At 44.9% G+C, this 21,420-nt stretch overlaps 1 protein-coding gene across 2 annotated transcripts in view; it reads right to left on the reverse strand.

The window, feature by feature from the left end:
• The window catches only part of ZNF462 (zinc finger protein 462), a gene marked incomplete at its 5' end in the record, with an annotated part of 71,488 nt that extends 53,187 nt beyond the window's left edge, over nucleotides 1-18,301 (reverse strand). The window contains 7 exons of one of the 2 annotated variants that reach the window (XM_080939950.1): nucleotides 2,490-2,681; nucleotides 5,711-5,829; nucleotides 8,829-8,932; nucleotides 11,018-11,260; nucleotides 14,433-14,471; nucleotides 14,724-17,629; nucleotides 18,082-18,301. In XM_080939950.1, the coding sequence (XP_080796076.1) occupies nucleotides 2,490-2,681; nucleotides 5,711-5,829; nucleotides 8,829-8,932; nucleotides 11,018-11,260; nucleotides 14,433-14,471; nucleotides 14,724-17,629; nucleotides 18,082-18,301 (3,823 nt within the window). Of the gene's footprint in view, nucleotides 1-2,489; nucleotides 2,682-5,710; nucleotides 5,830-8,828; nucleotides 8,933-11,017; nucleotides 11,261-12,014; nucleotides 17,630-18,081 lie in introns of both variants that reach the window. The other variant, XM_080939949.1, reaches the window with a different exon arrangement.
• Nucleotides 18,302-21,420: the final 3,119 nt, after the last annotated feature.

Consider the following 21,420-nt stretch of genomic DNA (forward strand, 5'->3'; position numbering starts at 1 on the left):
GTTTCTAGGAATCCACCACCAGCTCCCTGGCAAATAGTCCTCCAAGCGTGGGCCTCCTAAGTCATTCCTGGCCGAACTAAACAATATGAGACCTAAAGCAAAGCTTTAAGAAAACACTTACCGAATGCACAAACTATTAATTATTCTTGCCACGTAATTATTCCTCCGTGAGAACAGCCTATTCGATGCCTCTTTTCTGTTCACCCGACCTCCTAATCAACTTTTTGTCATCAAATTAAACTAATCGTGGCCTGGTCCTTGGATATGGGTTATTTATATATGTTAAAAACCATATAGATCCCAGGAGTTTTGTGTGGGACTCAGGAAATGGTTACCACCTAGAGCTCTTACAGAAAATGTGTTCTTTCTCAAGATAGCACATAACAATCAGCAGTGCACTTAGGAATTTATCTTCCTGCGGCTGGGTGCTACAGTCTCCCAATGTCAGCCTGAGTGCTGTGGAAACAGCCTTCTCTATCCACAGCTTAGCTTCTAAGACTCTGAACCCTGAACGCCTCTCCCCAAACCCCCATCCCCAGAAGAAAAGGTCAGGCTTCAGGCTTGGGGCTGTGGTAAGCTTCTATGTGCAATGTCTTCTAAACATTTTATTTTCTAGTGCCGGAGGGCCAGACAGGCACTGTGTTTAGTTCAGGCTTCTCTCTGCCTAGACCAGCTTAGTGCCAGTACAGGTTCAGAGAGCGGACAGAGCCCACTCTTCTAAGCCCAGGTAGAGAAGGATGATCCACAAAGTGATCTATAGGATCACTTATCTGGTGACCTAGACCCAACTTTCGAGGAAGATAAAGGAAAGTTTATTATCAAGTTAATTTGTCTTTAAAAAAGGCTTTACTGGGAATAGTTCTTAAGTGGATCAATTTTACCCAAATGGTTGGAAGAGTATAGTTTCCATTTCAGATTTTTAAAAAATTAATTAAAATCACGTTACAATTTAGGTCAAATTAGATTTTGCCCTCTGGTCATAATATACTAGCACCCCCACCCACCCAGGGAGCAGAATCTGAGGGTGCAAGGGGGTTATTTTCTTTACTCTCTCACATGTCCTCTTGGACAACTGTAGTTGTAGAGACTCTTACTGAAGACATAAACTCACTGACTTCCCTCTGCAGTTTAAACTACCATAGCTGTGGAGGTTGTGTTCTAAATCTCTCCTAGGCATCATAAGAAACCTCCTTGTTAGAATTTCTTAACTGAAGGCTATCCGACACTTGGGCCTTCTTATTTTCTTTTAATTTTGTGCTTTCTGTTCCCTCCTGTTCAGAGACTTCGTGAATAAAGATTACTAATTCCTGCTTTCACAAAGTGAGACTTAGAATCCTTTGACAAGTTAGGCTATTGGATTCTCAAGTCACCTTGGAAAACTCTTGATTTAAGCCCTTAAACGTGAGTGAGCCCGAACACACACCTGCCATAAACCGTCCCAACGATCACAACTGTAACCAGAAGATGAAAATCACAGAGATAAAATGACCACTCATTGACACTTCCTGTGTATCAGATATTACAGCAGGCATTTTATATGTGTCCCTTGTCTCATTAATCTCTCAAGACAACCAGCTGAGGCCTACATATATCATCACCATACAGGAATAGAAACCAAGACTGCCTTGGGAAATACGACTGTCAGAGGGAGACAGATGAAACCCAGACCTTTGTTCCCCTTGCTCTCTACTGAGCTCTTCCCATGGATGGAACAATAGATTTAGGCGGGCTGTAGACCACAGCAGTTACAGTCTCAGACTCGCTGCAGAGGAGATCATGCATCAGACCCAAAGGGAGTGGTTTCAAGCCCTCCTACGCTACTCTCCGTTCTCCACAAAGGATCGATCTAGGCAAGCTGACTAGTCAGCCAGGTCTGTTTCTATATGTACTCTGATGAAAATGGGATGCTATCTTTTCGTTCCCAATGCTATGCCCGCTGACCAGCTGCAAGCTGACACTCTGTCTTCTCGACATGCTTTGGTGGCAATGCCAGGGAGCCCATCTCTGCATCTTCCTGCCTGTCTTTCAAAGCTATGAAACAAAGCAAAGCAGTTCTAAAACCATTTCCTAACAAATGCTATAAGAAAATATTGTTACCCCAATATATCATGTGACCTCCTCCAATGAGTATCCCATTCATTTGCTCTTCCCCTCCTATTCTGACACTCCACAAAACTCACAGAACATTTTCTTATGAGACAAAACATTCATAAAAACAACAGATACCCTCTTGTATTCCATTCCTGTCCCAGTAGAATCCACCATCAAAAGAGCCCAACACTGGCACATCCTTCCCCGCATGATCCTTAATGGTACCCATGGACATTATTCTCAGGGCATCATGCAGATGCTGAAAATGTACTTCTTCCTACTCCAGGATCTAGAGCTTTCACATCCTTTCCTTCATTTGAACCATTATATTTTCAGACAAGAATTCCCTCTAGAATCAGTCCTACATGGTTGACTCCATTTCAGGAACCCATCCTTACCATTGGAGTCTTCCACTTCTTCAGCTGGGGTAGCCTTCTGAGAGGAGTGGTGGGCATGTGAGGAGAGGAGACTGACAATCCGTGGCCGGGGAAGAGTCAGGGCTTTTCCATGGACCTTGAGGGAGTGTTCTTTCAATTGGCTGATTGTCGTGGTGGAAAATGAGCACCAAGAACATTTGTAGGCATGTTCACCTAGAAAGAAATGTGGTGAGGTAGACAGGAAAGGTGGGAGTCAGGAGAAAGAGAGCTAAGAAAGCAAAACCAGTGAACTGGCTCCCTCGAGAGAGTTGTTCTAAGGATTCTTGGTCTACAAGTCTGTCAAGGCCAACACCCTGCCCATTCTTACAACCACAGTCCTGGCAAAGAGCACTCACAAGCTCCAAGATAAGGCTACCTGGCCCCTGTCAATCTCCTGTTCTACCTATAGTAGTCAACTTTGGGGATGATTCCTACTCATTTAATTCACCTAATTCAGAGAGGGTGGCTCAAACTTCTTTCCTCTCTGTATTAAAACTCATCAGGAAAGGTTTCTTTCAATCCACAGAAAATATTGGGCTTAACTCTTGTTCTCAGTGGCTTTTTCAAACATTCTCTCATACTCATTTTACTCTTTCTCTCTCATACTGTATTAATTCTCAATGTTTAATTCTTCTGAGCTACGTATCCCCTCATCTGACACATTCTTAACCATTTTCTCCCCACATATATTTAGGGCAGAGGGGAAGCTAATGATGAAACCCCATTTTCGATATAATCAATACTATAGAAATGCAACATTTCTTTACGAGGAGAATTATATGTGGTAAGCATAAATGGGAAGAGAAGTGTGTATACTGTTTTCAGCATCCAATATCTCATTTTCAGTAACAACAGGTCAATTTGGCCCCCAATCTAATAACCCTACCAAAGATAAGAAAACTTATGAAGAAAACTGTACACAAGCCAGGAATGGGGTTTCACATTTATAACCTCAACATTAAGCTAAAGCAGAAAGACTGTGCATTGGAGCACAGCCTGGCTGCAATAGCAAGATACTTTCATAAAAATCCCAATGAGCAAGGAAGAAAGGGAAGGAGGAAAGGAGAGAAGGAGGGAGGGAGGAAAGGAAGGAGGAGGAAAGGAGGGAGGGATACACCCTTAACACCAAGAAGATTTTATTTGGATATTAGTTTTATTTATGGACTGGCAAGGTAGCCCAGTGGGTAAAGGCATATGTAGGCAAAGGTTATGATCCAAGTTTCAACCCTGGCATTTACATGGTAGGAAGAACTGACTCCTGCAGGGTATCTTCTGACTTACACACACACAGAGACACACACACAGACACACACACACACGAAACATTGGCACACAGAGAATATAAATAAACATAAATTGATGAAAAAATACTATATGCATGAAAAATTATGAAAAATGTAGATTTTGAAACAAATGAAAACAATTAGGCAAACGCAGTTATATCCTCTTGATGAACCACGATTAAAATAAATTCTTGAAGAACTTGTAATAAGACAAAAAATTAAGAATGAGTTAAAGCATAAGACATTCTTTACAGACATTATAATTACAACTGTGGAAAATAATTATAGAGAAAACAGTTGACAGAAAGTATCAAATATTAACAGTGGCCTCTCTATAATAACATTATTGGTGACTAATCATATTTTTTTTCAAATTTTCTCTGATAAATAAAAACCAACTCAGGTCCTCTTGAAGAGCAGTAAATGTAATTAACCATGAAGCCTCTTCTCTAGCCCTTAATGTTAATGTGAGTTTGCATGAACCTCGCTAGGTAGCCATGAGTCTGTCTCACAACCTAAGAGTCAAGTCCAGCACTGCTTAGCTCTAACCCAACAGAGCGCCAGGCATGACAGCACATGCCTATAATCCCAGGACTCCAGTGCATAAGCCAAGAGGACTTCTGCCACTGAGACTAACTTGGGCTAGACAGTGAATTCAAGGCCATATCAAGATCCTATCTGAGGATACTACTAAAAATAAACACTCAACTGAGAACAAGCAAGTTCTTCTTAGAGTAGCAAACACTGCTTTCTCTAAGGCAGGGATATCTCTCTGTGGCTCAGAGTCATGTCACAGTGACTGAGATCCCACGGTATAGTGATAGCAGAATTATATTGCTTTTCTTTTCTTCCTAGATACTTCTCAGCAACTGTTGAGCAGAGGAGGCTAGCTCAATCGTCAGCTCTAGGAACATACACTCCGTTTACTGCTTTGAAGGTGGTACAGCATCTGGTTGGTTCAGAGACCTTCATTGGGCCAAAACCATCCCCTCAGATCCCCACTGGTAAAAATTCTTTTTGGACAAGGATAAAGGCAATGAGAAAAGCTTACCAGGATGCTTGCCCAGCTAATGATGTATGATATGCATAAGTCCTGACAAGTAAGGTCAATCCTGAAGCTATTCACTCCTTGGACTTTAGGAGAAGTTTCCCAGGAACATTAAAATACTATCAGAAACAAGCCTACATAACTAATCTCCTTGCTCCAACTCTGATCCCCAGCAGGGCTAAGTTGTGTGGCTTAAGCAGTTTCACTGCACTAAAATAGAAAAGCTCAACAGGTCCAGCGCTCATGAAGCAGAGGAAAGATACGGGTGGTGAGTGGTTGGCAGGAGTGAAGGAGCCAAGCTTTTGTAATACTGCTCGGAGTGCTATATAGTACAAAAGGCACCAAGGGCATCGCACAGCACCGACCGTTCGGAATGCTATAGAAACGGGTAAGCTGATGAGGACTGTCACAGCTTAGCGCACAGCCTGGGGTGACTATCATGTAGGGACCAAAACAGCACAGCTCCTGGACACTCGTGACACAAGTTGAGAAGACATGGCTTACCTCTGAGCATCTCCTGAACCACCCCACACTTCCCGAGCTCTGTGCTAGCATATGTTCTGTCTCATGTTGAAATTAGCTTTAATGCATTTTTTTTGTCATCTTATGATCCCAAGGTAATTTAGACATTTCTTTTAAAAACAAAACAGTCTAATTCTAAACTGATGGGGACATCAGTCAAACAAAGCACTGGTGGTTATTTTATGAATGAAATTTAATTTCGCTGTTCTCTTTAAAACTGTATATGCAACCTGCAACCATCCCAAGAATAAATGATGTTCTGTTCCTGTGGGGGTACTTTCAGTTTCACCCAAGGTCATGAGGGGGACACCTTGAGAGAACACTGAAGGACGCCCCAAGTAGCAACTCACCAGCATGGGCTTTGAGGATGTGTGTCTTCAACCGGCTGTTGTAGGAGGACTTGAAGGAGCAGAGTTTGCAGCGGAATGGTTTGTGGTGTCCATGATGGGTCTGCATATGGCGATCCAAGCTTGAGGTGGAAGAAAAGGAAAGCAGGATTAAAAACCACGGACATTTTCCCACCACTATTCTTCTAAGCTGGTCCAGTCTTCCCTCTTGTTTTCTAATGACAACATGCATCATACCAATAAACAGAGGTCAGAGTTGTAAGAGACATTCTTAATAGGAGGAGAATCTAAAAGTAAGAATTTAATGATCTTTTTAGAAGCCTAGGATGGTTCACATAACTATAATTCTAGTACTTGTAAGGTACAGGCAGGAGCATCAAAAGTTCAAGACCAGCTCTGGCCACATGGCAAAATCTAGGGCAGTTGTATGAAACTATTTCAAAGAAGAGGAGAAGAAAGAGGAGGGAGAAGGAGGAGAAAAAAAGAGAAAGAAAAAAAGGTTTTTTGGATTGAGAGATGGATTCATAGTAACAGTTATAGCAGATTATGATTTTTCTCATCATAGAGCATGGGTCATAATAATCCAAATACAGAAGCGTTTTCTGCCCAGCTCTGTGGTGAAGAGTGCTCACACATAGAGAAATGGGGTGGGGAGAGATGGCGGATGGTGACAGGTTAGAGAAATGTAGCAAGGACTTTCCTTTCTTACACCATTAATTCTACTTTCCTCAGGAACAAGAGGGAAATAAGAGTTCACACAGGCTGCCGTGTTCCCAGGATCTATACCAATATGGTGCACAATGCAACTGTGTTTCAAGGAATCATGTGTGCAAGGGAAGGGCTGGAAACCCTTTGATAAATACAACCACAGTTGCCACACATCACTCTTTCAGAAGCAATTTATGAGAACATTACTTAATTAGAATGAACCCTTAGTACTTCTTAATAACTATTAGTCTGAAAAGTAATAAATCTAGTTAACAAGGTGTAGGATGTTCTTGTTTGTACAAAATCCCATAGACCAACATTCTGTTCTGAGTGACTGGCATAGGACTGTGGCTGCTTACCATTTAAACATGTTCTTCCAGCTCCACAGCCACACCACCCTGTCCATTAGCTAGTCTACACACATCCTGTGTCCACAGACGCAGCACCTTCCTACAGAGTCAATGTCCTCATTTCCATAAGTGGCTCTGCCATTTTCTCAGACAAGCAGACTTTTAACTGGATGCCACTTCTGCCTTGTTATTTGGCCATTACACAGATGCATTCATGAATCCAACCCCCAACTTCTTAAGTGAACACCTATGAGTTCTTCTAAATTGATCTCCCTGACGGAGCCATGTAGTCACTCAGACTGCCTGAGACAGAACCCCAGCTATTTGCTTATGAGCTATGTGGCCTCGGGAATACTATTTAGTCTCTTCAGCCCTCACTGTTCTCACCTCTAATACAGAGATAATAATGGGCCAGGCATAGCTCATAGGAGTGTTTGGTAAATAAAGAGATAATAGCTGAAGGCACCTAAGAGAGTGCCCGCTATATCAGCAGGTGCAATAATTGTTGGTAATTATGAATGTTACTCATTCCAGACTCTTCCTTTTGCCAGTGCAGTAATTATAATACACTAATTCCTGGCATTTATAGACATCCTAATAGGATGTTTACATAGGTAGCCAAGAGATGAACTCTACTATTCCTTTTCACATAACTTAAGGCTTACTGAAACTAAACCATGAGCTAGGCCTCAACCTAGGTTGACGTCTTCTTCACTTTGGACCCTCTCTTCTCCTTACCGAGTTCTTCTCAAATAAGATAGGTTCAACCTTCCTGTTTGAAGACTTGACTCAAATTTCCATAATCTATAAAGGCCTCTCAAGTCTACAAGTGTAGGGTGCATTTTCCTTTGTTAAATTTCTCAGCATTTTACCAAAATCTTTTTTTTAATGTACCTTATTTTGTCCAGTTATTGTTTTTTTAAGTAAGACAATTATACCCAGATTGTCTTCACATTTCCCCAAGGAATAATGCCAGGCATGAGTTATTGTTTTACTCAAAATAACTTGCTGAGGGCCTATGTGTATCATACAGTGTGGTTTAGTACTTGAGGAATGGAGAGGCCGGTCTTAATGCCACTGTGTGGATGTATGCAGCCAGACTAAACGTTAGGCTCTATATCAGAATAAAACAATGCCATCTGCCCTACTCTGAAGAGAGAAACATGGTTCCTCGTACTTCCAGTCACTCTGTCTGTCTGAAGAAAACAGACCTCACTCCTTCTCAGTTACCACAGAGATAAACGGTAAGCTAACTTCCTACAGTATCATGCCAGTATGACAGGAAGAATATTTATGTAACCAAAAGTTTCCTTCTCTTAGACCCTGCTCCTTTCCTATCACCCCGAGTTTCCACTTTCAAAGCTGAAAAGAACATGGGACATTCCTAATTCTTAAACTCTCCAGATTTTTAGCAATTAAGTGTGTGAGAGTGTGTGAGTGTGTGAGTGTGTGTGTGTGTGTGTGTGTGTGTGTGTGTGTGTGTGCACGTGTGTTCTTCCAGAAGTTCTCATGACTTCTCCATGAGTCTCTGGAGCTAAACTAAGGTTGCCAAGCTTGGCAAGGGGTACCTTTCCTCACCCCTCTACCTTGCTGATTCTGAGCAAATCATTGGCATCCATAACCCTGGCTACTTTCCAATAATTCTCCAGTCACAAGGGTTAACTGGACTAATTTGCCATCTTTAACCCCTTGGTTTTCCAAACAGAACATGACTTCTTCAAGTGATGTTTAACTTTTGGCTAAATATTTGGTGATCTATCAGGAAAAAGATCTGTTCCTAGAAACCATATCTTCTCTTAAGTAAATCATAACAGTTCCTCTGTCTTGGGTTTTTAAATGTCTGCACTAGCTAAAGCTAATGCTGTCTCATCACTGCTACTCTCAGGTCCACTTTGTAGGTCAAGTTCGCAGCAGATAGGAACCAGGAACTGAGCTTTCATAGTCAATCTGAGTAACTGTTTCCTACCATAGTTTAGCTCCCTTCTCTAAGGTATGTTCTTCCTATAACAATGAGGGACCCAGTGACACTTACTGTGTCTACCCAGGGATGCAGGGTCACTTACTTGTGTCTGAATGCAGAAACAAAGGAGCAATACTGGCAGCTATACTTGTCCTCGCGGGTAAACATGGCCAAGGCTAGGTGACTCCTCTCATGAGAACGCAGCCCCTGCATGGACATCAGGACCCGGTCACATTGACTGCAATGGTATCCCCCCGGCCGGGTTTCATCCTCCAACATTCCATCAAGCAAGCAGTGTCCACCATCCACCCGGCCCACCAGCGTGCCACTGGCGTCTCTGGCTGCTTCCAATCCATCCAGGAACAAGTGGGAAGGGTCTTCAGCCTCCTGCTAAGAGAACCATACACACACACACATGCCCCACCAACAAAATAAATATCCATCGTTACTACTCCAGCTTTATTCTTTTCCCTTCATTCTCCCAAGCTCGTCAGCATTTCCGCCAATGTTTTCTCCCCAGCAGCTCTGGCTCCCCGTACAGAGAAGGCAAGCTTGAGAGTCTCTTCTTCCACAGTGGTGTTGGTGTTGAGGCAACAGTAATTTGGAAATAAGAGAGCCTGAGACATGTGACATGGGTTTTCCCAATCTGAAGATAACTCACTCGCTACCAATCTCAGAAAGAAAATTTAAACTGTGATCTCATTGATTCCAAAATAAAGTTGGATTAGGATTATGGCTCTTGAGAGAAGAAAGGAGGGGAGCTGAAGGGAGGGGGTAGGGGAGGGGAGAGGAAGGCAGGGATGGGTAGGGATAAGAAAGGAAGGGAACCAAGAAAAGCATAGTATAGCTGTGGTGGTTTCAGTGGTCTCTGTAGGTATCATATATTTACATGCATGGTCTCTGTGTGGTACCAAGAACTGTTTGGGAAGGATTAGGAGGTGTGTCTGTGTTGAAGAAAGTGTGTCACTAAGGATGGACTTTGATGTTTCAAAAGCCCATGTCAGGTCCAATGTCTCTCACTTTCTCTGCATGTACCTATGAATCAGGATGCAAAGCTCTCAGCTACTTCTCCTGCACTATGCCAGTACCCCACCACACTCCCATACCCACCATGATGATAATGGACTAACCCTCTGACACTGTAACCAAGCCCCCAGTTGGCTGCTTTCTTTATCATGGTATTATTGCCTTGGTCATACTGTCTCTTCACCATAATAGAACAGTAATTAAGATAACGGCCATTTCAGAACCTTGGGCCCTTTGGAAAGGAATCCGAATAGTTCACTGCCTCTATCTTACAGACAGAAATGTCATCTTTGAATAAAGGTTACCATGTGGTTAGTTCCAAAAATTAAAAAACCATTTGACTTTTAAGCCATCAGTTTTTGAAGTAGCTTCTTGGAATATTGATATTTCTCTGGGTAAGCCTAGGAAGCAAGCCTGAGACTCGCTACAGTCAAGTGTAGAAGCTTTCGCCTCTGTCCCTAGGTTAACAGTGATCTCAAAGACAAGGGTTCAGTGTTCACAGAAAGATAAGCTCTACCTTCAGAGTAAACAGGATACAAAGGTCAAGAAAGAGCAAATAATAAAAATATATTCCAATATCCAGATGGAAAGGGCAGAAGCCTGAATTAATTTCTGTGTACAGAAGTAGTAAGCACATTCTAGAAGGTAGGAATGGAGACATGGCTATTGAAACAGTGGGCTGCTATTTGTAGTATGGAATTCAAAACAGGTAGTATAGCAAAGGTGAGGGCAAAGAAGAAAGATGCCAGCAGCATCACGTGGAAAGAGTACAGCAGACAAACCAGGTCTTAAAGGCTCTTAGTTTTATATTTGAAACCTTGAAAGAAGGAAAATGCAGATTCCCCTGGACTGTACCATGCTCAGGCAAAGGACAGGAAGGGAGAGGCGGTAGGAGGTCCAGAAGGTGGGAACATCTCACTTAATTCCTCCCATGAGCTGACAGCTCAGAAGGATGACCTAGTGACAATCAGCATGAAATAGTGTGACCCCAAACGTCCTAGATGAGAATGTGGGGCCATCTTTCTCCAGACTGTTCCCCAGAATCAGAAACTAGATCAAACCTTTCCCTGAATGGAATAATGAGGAAGGTCCAACCTGCAGAGAAGTCAAAACAAGCCAAGGCAAGCCAAGCATAACTCAAGAATGCCCGCATCCCAAGCCACGCTCTTCCAGGCTGCTTCAAGCAATAGGTTAATAAATAACTCAGATGTGTACACACACACACACACACACAGACTCCAGGCACCCGGACCTTCCCCCTCTCACCTTTACGGCAGACACAGCCGGGACACTGCCATACTGGACGTGTTTGCGGAGGTGGTTGCAGATGGCCCGGAGCGTTGGATGCACTTCCACGCAGAATTTACACTTGTAGCCCACCACTTTCCTCTCCTTGGTCTTTGGCACCTCTTCTAAGTGACCAAAAGGCTGGTAAAATACAGTGGTAGCCATCAGTATAGTGTGTCCGCCCTCAAAGGCAGGCATTTTACTCTTACAGATTACTGGAGACTGTATTTTAAAGAGGATTAGCAGGTTCAAGTGTTCCTTATATATATCGACTTCACCCATCATGGCACAATGCCTACTAGTTGCTGTTTCTGGAATCCACTTAGGTTCCAGCTGGTGAGGAGAGATTTCGGCATAGAAGCCCAGTCACAGTAACTAAGTCACCTGGCTTTCAGACCAGTTTTGATTATGCAGGTGACATGTTGCACAGATATTCTTTTAATAAACTTCTTGATTTAGAAAGAAAGAAAAAGAAAGAGAGAAAGAAAGAAAGAAAGAAAGAAAAAGAGTAAGAGGGAAAAAAGTCAGTCTATTCCTTGAGATACTAGGTTATGAAAGCAAACACTGGAGACTATGTCATGGCAAAGAAGGGCTAAGGGTACCAAGAGATAGCCCACAGATACCTTTGGAAAAGCAAGGGAAATATCTTTAAAAAACAAAAAAACAAAACAAAAACTAGGTTTCAGAAAACACTACTTGGCAGGAAGACACACATAGAAACCACCCCAAACTTCCCCTGGGGAGCCACTGGAGGAGTGAGAGGGAGAAGGGGAGGAGGACAGGACCGTGGAGTAGTAGGGTGAGCATAGAATGGGGAATAATCAAGCTCGGAATGTTTAATTGACTTATTGAGCTCTCTGGCAAGCCAAGTCACTAGGAAGCCTGCAGCAGTTTGGCTGGCAACGAAGAAGAAGCGCGTGTGGGCACCAGTGATGAGAGGCCTCCTGGGGGAAGGGAAATCAAAACATATCCTTACCCTCTCTTGTTTGAAATCTGCAAAAGCACCATCTGCATATTTCTGCTTGCTCAAAAGCTGTTTCCTCCTCTCCTGGCGTTTGGCACGCTTCTGGAATTCCTCATTGTGAATGTTCAAGTGTGAGGTCAGCTCGGCTGTGCTTTGCAATTTGCTATCACAGTGCTTACACTGGAAGGTGGAGTTCTGGAAGCGGGGGCCGCTGCCCAGGATGACGAAGTCCCTCTTCAGGTCCCTGCTGTGGTGGTCCGTGTAGTGCATGCACAGCAACTCTGCTGTGCTGAAGGACAGCCTGAAGCATTTGATGCAGCGGAACGGGAGCCACTCAACGTCCGGAGCTTCGCCTTCCACCTCGGCCCTCTCAAAGCTGCTTCTCTCCTCTTCCTCCATCAGTGGGGGTTTCTCATGTTCATCTGCATAGACTGCTGTGAAGTAGCCCCCCAGCTTGCTGGCATGCTGCTTCTTTGGAAACACTCCCGGGTGACGCTTCATATAATGGGACACAATACCTTTCTTGCTGAAGGACTGGAAGGAACATAAGGAACACTTTTTCTTCTCAACAGCCCGCCGAAGTTCCTCGCTCAGCTGAGGAGAGTCATCTTTGGGTGGGGACGGGATGATCACCTTGTTGGGCTTGTCACTGATGGTCCTAGAGGCTGCAAGGCAGTGGGTGTAATATGCATCAATGTCGTGGCGCTTCTGGTAGTGGGCCGCCAGTCCCTTGCGGATGGGGTTGGTGTAGGCACACAGGGCACACTTGAAGAGATTGTTTTTGCCCTCGGGCTGGGCACGGACGTTATTGTGCTTGATCCGGTAGTGCCTGGCAATGCCCTTCCTCGTGGAACAGAAGTACTTGCAGAGCTGGCACCGGAACACAGTGTGGGAGACCAGATGCGAGGTAGAGAAGTGAGCAGTGGACATCGGATCCTCTCCCACCTCCTCCTCCGTCACCAAGACCTGGGAGGGGCTCACTTCGGTGCTTATCTCAGGCTCCAGGGACACTGGCAGCTTCGGGGGAGAGGGGGAAAAGACATCAAACTCGGGCTGGTTGTGGTACTTCTCATAGTGGATTTTGAGTTTCTCCAGCGTGCCGTGTGTGTACGGACACAGCTTGCACCGGTAGGCACCGTACCCTTGTTTGAAAATCCTGCTTGTCTCCTCCACGTCATTCTGGGATATGTCAGCTGACTGCTCTACATCATGCACAAAGTCCTCAGCGGTCACCTTGATGGCCGGATGTCGCTTCTGGTAGTGGGTCAGGACGCCATGGATACGAGTGTTGATGTACGGACAATGCCTGCATTTGTAGACGGCACCTGGGTTGATGTCGATGTCCTGGGCAAAGTCGGCCGCCTTCACTTTCATACCAGGATGCTTCTTCCCATAATGGGTGAGGAGGCCATGCAGGTTGTTGTACTCAGACTGGCACACTGTGCACTGGTACGGGGTGGAGGAGATAGCAGGGTTAGCTGAAGTCAAGTGGATGCTTTTCTCCGGGGAAAGTCTTGCATCCTCTGGGCACTCGGCTTCCTGCTCGGGAAGGGGGTTGGGCATACTGTTCTCACAATTCATAGGGCCTATCAACTCTTCAGGTGCAAGGAGGGCCTTGTCCACTCCATCCTTCTCCTTGATGATATCCAGCAACACAGACTCATCACCATTCATGGCCCAGGGGTGGAAGGCTTGGTAATGATTGGTGATGTCCCAGATGGAGACGGCTTCGAAAACACAGTCCCTGCATCTGTAGGTTTTGGCTTCAGCTGACATGGTAAGAGTGGGAGAGGATGGGTCTGGCCCAGCCCAGAGTTTGGTAGCCATGTAAGTATAATCTACATAGTGCTCAGGGTGCCTCCTTTGATAATGCAGGAGCAAACCACTGGGCTCCACGTGGGAGTAGATACACCACTCGCAGTGATAGCCAGCTTCTATCAAGCCGTCTAGAAACGCCCACCTCATGATGGACGTGACCGTGGCCTTCAGGGCAGGGTGGTCTTTCTTGATATGCTTCCGCAGTGCATAGAAATAGGGGGAAGTATACGAGCACTGCCTACATTTGAGCGCTCGGAGTTTCGTTTTGTCCCGTTCCATACCGGAAGCAGGGAGAAGCACACAACCGGCGGGCTTCTGGTTCCGGTCGCAGAGGCTTCTGATGGTGGCCGTGTGCTGCCTGATCACATCGGCGTTGGCCTTGAAGTCCCGGTGCTTCTTCTGATAATGAATGAGGACGCCTTTGACCGTCCGGTTCCCATAATCACAGTGCTGGCAAAAGAACATCTCTGTCTCCACAGGAGGGCAATCTCTCTCAGAACTGCTGCGATTCAGCTGCATGGCTGCAGGAGGCCGAGGGGAATCTTGGAGCCCTTCAGCCCCTCTCATCATTGCAGCTGTGGGAGGAGCCTGTCTGATATATTTGGCAGTGACCTTTATTTCTGGGTGTCTTTTCTGGTAGTGAACAAGCACACCCACAACTGACCGATTGCTGTAGGAGCAGTGTTTGCAGTAGTAAAGCTCAACACTGAGGTCTGCTGGCGGGGGCGGTGGGGGGGGCGGGGAACCTATGGTGGACATTTTGGGAGACATTGGAGCACCCACCTCAAATGATAATTGGGCAAGGGCAGAGCCTCTGTCCACAGACACCATGCGCATGGTTTTCTGGATCCTAAAGTACGAGGCCTTTTCTTCAGGGTGTTTCTTCTGATAGTGAACCAAGACAGAGTGCATGTTGGGACTCGCAAACGAGCAAACATCACAATCATAAACAACAACGGTGTTCACCGAAGGGTCCTTCTGGTTTTCACATTCTGGAGTAAAGGTCTTGGGAGGAGTGTTTTTGTGAAATGTAGCTGGTATACCACCACCGCGAGCCACAGGCGTAGACGTCGCCATGCTTTTGGGAGCTGAATTCAAAATCTCCCGCAGGGTCTGGGACTCGGCATTCAGCCCTTCCTGCTGCTCTACAACATAGCTTGAAAAGATCATAGCGTTGTTGATTTTCACTGTGGGATGCATTCTTTGGTAATGTGGCATCAGGCTTCTGACATTCGGGCTTGTGTAGGAACAAAATCGACATCGGTAGATCAGGTCTGAGTGGTCAAAGTTCAGTACATTCATGGCCTCTGGGTGATGTTCGCCGTAATGCTGTTGGAGGTCTTCAAAGTTGGTGTAGTCAATATAGCATTCTAGGCACCTGTACACTGCACTGTGATCATTGGGGTCCAAGATATACCTAAAGCTGAACTTAATGTACGGGTGCATTCGCTGGTAGTGGGTGCTAACACTCCGGGCAGATTTATTATTAAAGTCACAGTGTTTACAATAGTAAAGCCTTCCAGAGTCACCAAAATCAGTATTTTCATTACTGTGTTCCGTCCCATAGATGGGAGGCTGGGTGTTCAGCAGAGCCGCATTGGACACTTGATGATCTTTCATGCTTGTCGAAGAGCCGTAATAATCCTCTTCATCTTCAGAAAGTGTAAGTTCGATCTCAGCCCCATTGGTGGCAGTGTAATCATGGGTGATACTTCTGTAGTTGGGCTCCTTCTGGGACTCACTGGTGTCTCTGGCCCAGATCTGTTGAGCTGAAAAGGAAGTGGGAACCTCCATGATGGGTTCTGTTGGCTCTTCTTCTCTGTCCAGTTCTACCTCTATCTCTACTTCATTGTCATCCTCTTCCTCATCATCCTCCACATTGATGATCGCATCCTCCTGCAGTTTGGTCTGGTTGATTTTGCTCTGCAAATTGCTGGCTATCTCGTCAATCCTTGTTCTCTTCTTCACAGGTGATAAATCCAGAGGAAAGTCATTAGCAAGTTTCCTAGAGGCCTTAGCTACAAAGTTATTCTTGGAGGACAATCCAAGAATTGAGGTCTGACTTTTCTTCACAGTGTTGCTGGAAGAGGGGTGGCTATCCGTCTCGTTTTCCAGTGGCAGGCTCGAGGGCTGCCCTTCGTATTTTGGCAAGTTGTCACAGAATGAATGTTTGTGCTGCTGATGGACTCTCAGCCCCTTCAGAGTCATAGTGGAATAACTACACATGGTGCACTTGTAAGGGTGCAAAGGTGGGACTTGTGTGGGTGGCTGTGGCTGCTGTGTTGGGGGTGGCTGTGGCTGAGGTGGCACCTGGTGTGGTGACTGCAGCTGCGGTGGTGGAGGCTGCTGCAGTGGCTGAGATGGTGTTGGTGGTGGTGGTGGTAGTGGTGGAGGTGGCTGTGGTGGCTGCTGCTGCTGCTGCAAGGGGTCCAACATGACTCCCGACTTTCTACCATTGATGCTGGAGCTCTCATAAGATACCATCCCTTCATTCAACGAGGAAGACAGGCTTTCGCTTTGAGAATTCACAGTATCCCAATCCGACGTACCCGTGTGACACTGTTTATGAGCCCCAAGTTTTAACGAGCTCTTGCAAGTAAACGGACACTCATCACATTTGTAGACAGCCGTCTTTCCAGATAAGTGGATATTTTCTATGTGACGGGAAATGCTGCGGCGGTGCATGGTGAGGAAAGGACAAAAGGGACACTGGAACCTATTCATGAACCTCCGAAAGGGAATCCCCTTAGTTTCTAACAGTTTGTTGCCATCGGAGCCCATCAGCTGCTCCGCAGACAGCCCTGACGCCTGGTGATCCATGACGCTCAAACCATTCTCACTGTCTACCTCATTTAAGTCCTCATCAGAACTAGAGTCATTTAGCATACTGTTAGTGTCCAGGTCAGTGGATGAATTGGTCATGTCAGACATTCCATAACGGGACCTCTCTGTCAAGTTCACAAGGCCAGAATTATGAGGTGACTTCGGCTTCATCTGAGGGTAAGACATAGAAGAAAACTTGGAAGTTGAAGAAGAATTAGGTCTCATGACGGAGTTGCCCATGGAACCCCTGAAATTGGAGACGTTAGTGCTGGGCATCTCCCGGCTTGCAGCATTCACGGACAGGTAGGAGGAGTTGGGTGTGGGGCTGGGTTCATCATTATTCTGCACTTCAGATACATTAGTCCCTTCTTGCTGCCTGATACTAGAAAGGATCTTGACCATACTGCGGTGTTTTTTCATCATGTGATCGCACCAGCGCTCTCGGCGGGGGGTCTGGTAGCTGCACCACTCGCAACAAAAGTTGCCTCGAGACTTGGTCAAAGGCTTGACCATGGATTCTAAGATGCTGCGCTCAACAACCTCTGCTGGCAGTTCCTTGCAAGGGTCCTGCAAGGATACAGGTGGAACCACAGGGTCTGGCAGTGGAGCAGGAGCAGGTGGTGGCACTGTGGACTCCTTCAGACTGTTTTTGTGGTACATCTTCTGATGTTTAATTATCCTTGCCCTCCGAGGTGATTTGTATGTGCAAAACTGGCAAGAAAAGACCTTTCCAAATCCTTCGTGCATCATGATATTATAATTTAAGGATCCTGGGGCAGGAGGTCCGGTGGGACTCTCTTCAGCTTGAGCTCCATGGACCTTCCTAGTATGTTCTATGAGGAGGTTTTTTGACCTGAAGTAGCGTACGCAGAACTTGCACTGAAAAAATTTGTTGGTTGGTTTGGGATTAGGGGTAATATGCTGACCGTAATATCCTGCACTGTGGCCATAGTAACTTCCGCTCCCCAACACAGTTGCACTTTGACCTACAGAGAACATTTAAGAAGATTAAAATGAGAGACATAAAGTGAAAAAGAATGTGAAATTCAAACCCATAAAATGGCGCCATTTTAGTTAATCTTGAATGATCATCACTTTCAACAGGCAGAAGGACTCAAGAAGTACTGAAGGCTGTCCACAGAATGTGAGTGATGGAGATATTAGAGATAGAGGCAAGTTTCATCAGCTGTAAGATCTATTCTGGAACTTTCCAAGGCACTGTTTTCAACATCAGAAGCAGAACACACAGGGCCTCTAAAAGCTCAATAACCTAAGATAACTAAGAGAAAGTGATACCTACGTAGTAAAAATGCATTGCGAGGAGTAAGAAAGCTCAGAAGGCACATGTAAGACCTATGGTTACTGGTTGATAATCATAATGACGATAATAATAATAATGACAAGCTCTATCAGACCTGAGAGTTTGGTATAGGATTACCTGATAAATCCTCTGCAATCACAAACTCATCCTTTATAGAAGAGAACTCCACTTCTGTCTGATTACTAGCATTCACGGACCCAGGTAGTGGCTCATCATCGTTGTCCTCGGCAACATCAGTCGGCTGTAAGAATGCTGTGTGGACATCCTGGATGTGTGCCTTGAGATCTTCATAAGATGGGGCTCGGAAGTCACAGCCATCGCACTGAAGCACCTCCATGATCGGGGGCTACCCTCTCACATCAGGAACCTGAGACAGAGGTCAGAACAAAGCATCAATGCGGACCGCACTCACCACAAACCCAACGTGGCTACAGATCTGCTCGTGGAATGAAACTCTATCACCACCTTTCTCCTGTTCCCCTTTGCCAACTCCATCAGCCAAAGAGAGGATATCAGACATAATGGAGACAAAGTCCTTGACTTCCTAACTTCAAAGGAAAGGAAACTCAGATAAATGTCTTCTGCTTTGACAGATCTTCAAATGCCATCTGCCAAGGAAACATTAATACTTCAAAAGTTGGTACAGTTTCTCCACCACATTCAGAATTCTAGATAACTTAATATTGACTCTGATTACTCCTCAGACTTTTTCTTTTTGAACTTCTTAGAAGAAAGAGGACCATCCATCCTCATTGAAGGGAAAGGAAATTTCAATTTCTTTTCTTCATTTCCATATGATTACATCAGTGTTTTAACACTAAATGGTAGAATAGAATTGATTCTTGGAAATGGCTGTGGCTTTTAGTATCACTTTTATTATTTTAATATCTTTATTGATACTAGGGTTCACATTTTTCCTTTCCCCAAATAGTGTAGTTGCTCTTCCCCCTCCACAATGAAGTGAGTGGTTATTTGCTCTTTTACTACCTACCAATTAAAACTTAACAGCTTCTCTAGTCTAATTAGGTCATAAAATATTTCCCATGAGATCGCCAAGCAACCAACATAAGATGACAATTCAGTTTCTGGTATAAGATTGCACCTTGGCACGTCTAGTTACATTAAGACCATAAAATCTGGTAGCTTGAAGAAGGGCTACTGAGTCAGGGCTTTCCCTTCTCATCCCTTTCATTTTTGTAAATGTGAAATTTAGACTTGGATACAAAACAGCAACAGCAAAATTCAACCTGTGAACCTGGTGTGGAATAAAGTGGAGCAGAGCCCACCTCCCTTACTTAGTAACTCACTGTGGGGCTGAAATCTACGGAAAGCTTCATGCTAGCTCAAGGCAGTCTCACCACAAAGTGACCAGCATATTGGGAAGGTATATATCCTACAAGGAGGTACCAAGTTATTATCTGAATAAGTTACTTCAAGGAGTACAACACAAACCCAACTAAGTCATTGTAATCTAGAACTAAATGTCTTATGGATTCAAGTTGCAGCCAGATGTTTTTTATGATGAAGTTTTCTATGCCTTTCTTAGAAAAGATATGTGATTTCTGCTGGAGGAACAAAGTCCAGTAATGATGTGTCGGCGGGTGCAAGAAGCCACAGCAAGAGAATTTTCTATGAAAGAATGCTCCTGCTCCTAGCCTGCTAAAACAAGTTCTGGCCAAGTCCAGCTCTGGACAGAGCTTTGCAGACTGAGACGACAGATATTTTACCTCCTCTTCTTTCACCCAACAATTTATTCTATTTCAATAAACATTGAACTGGACACCAGAGTCATTTCAGCTAACTAAGTCTCAATATTCCAGATACACAAGCTTTTATGTCCCAGCACCAGCCCAAATTGTGTGGAAAAGGTTGCTATCAGCTCTGGATCAAATTACAGCAGTCACCGAGCTCCACCCCACTTCTCCTTTAGCACAGTCCATTAGACCTGAAAACAAATTTTTCCATGGTGCAGACGACTCCTGCATTTAGAACACTTCACAGAAAAAAAGCAGATCATCCAATGCGTACTCCCCATCCCCCAAGCTTAGTCCTTTCATCTCAGCCAAGCCAGCCACAGCTCTGCTGAATGTGTTTATCACACTTTCAGGAGATAGGAGCTCCTGCGTCACTGAAGCCCTAAGACTCACTAAGCTGCCCTAGTCCTCTGAGCTGTAGGAGCAGCCATTTTAGCTCAGAGCCTCTCCTCCGTGCACAACATGGCTTCGCTTGGATTCTGCTAGGCTGACAATTACAAGTGAATGCTACAAGGGCAGGCTGGGCTCCTCCTAAGCTCTTCTCTTCTCAACAAAGAATTAACTGTTTTCATTTCTTCCCGAAAAGCAGCACCTTTCTCCTCCTCAAATGTCATTCACCAAAGATCTCCAAAGGTTCTTTTATTCCATGATTGATAGGCTGGGCCGTTAGTCCCAGCAGAGTACTGGTTAGATCAGGACGTCCCTGGACCAGATCCTGTTCTGCAGCAGGATTTGGGGGTGTCCTGGAGAGGGGACCTCCAGAATGCCTTGGTTTCTTGGGAGTCGTCCTTTCACACACAGAAGACATACCATCTGAGGCTGCTAGCCAGATTCCAAAGTCTAATGACCTTTGTTAATCACCAGCCAGTCTGTCTGCATCAGCAGACCCTGCCAAAAGACACACCCTTCAACACAAAGGCTGTAGCTATTCCTTTTAAAAGAGGTTCTGTGAAAGCTCCATTGTGTAGCTCAGAGGAAAACAAAATCCCTTCCCTTCAAAACCTCAAGCCTTTAGAAATAATGCAACAAAAGGCTTTCTGCTGTGTCTCTTTTGGAGACTTTGAGCTTGGTTTGCACAAAACATCCACTAAAGTGGTCTGCTTGCACAGGAAGAGCAGGGCACCTTCAGCTCTGAGGCAGTCCACCTGGATATGAAGTTCATCTCTCCCTACACTTCTCTAAAGTCTTGGTGTCTTCTGAAACTGTTATCTATGAAGGATGCTAACCTCATCAGAGGCAAACACTAACAGTCTCCTTGTTCTGCTACAAAGGAGATTAAAGGGTTATGAGATCAGAAGGAGGGAAAAAAAAAGAGCCACTGATTTGGAAAAAGAAGAGATGATGAAAGTGATTTTCTAATGGGTTCTAGCTTTAATGTTGTTGTAGTCTTGACCTCAAAAATAGCTCAGAGCCTTAGAAGAGGTTAATCTCCAGGCAGCTGATACAACCAGCGGCAGGTAGAGCTGAGTGGCCTTCAATTTGATGTCTGCACCAATACTGAAATGGGAATGTAGCCTACTTTGAAAGCCATTTTGTCTTTGTGTACGTGGCTCTCCTGAAGATGCTGACGGAAGGAAACAGAAATTGCTGGCATGGCCCAAACAATCCGAGAAACTTGATATATTTATGAAACAGTGGAAGTACTCACAGGCGAAAAGCGAGAGCAGGAAAATGAGAAGTAGAAAGGACCACCCCTAAGCAA

This window comes from Micromys minutus, assembly GCF_963924665.1.
Source record: "Micromys minutus genome assembly, chromosome: 28".
Classification (NCBI taxonomy): Eukaryota; Metazoa; Chordata; class Mammalia; order Rodentia; family Muridae; genus Micromys; species Micromys minutus.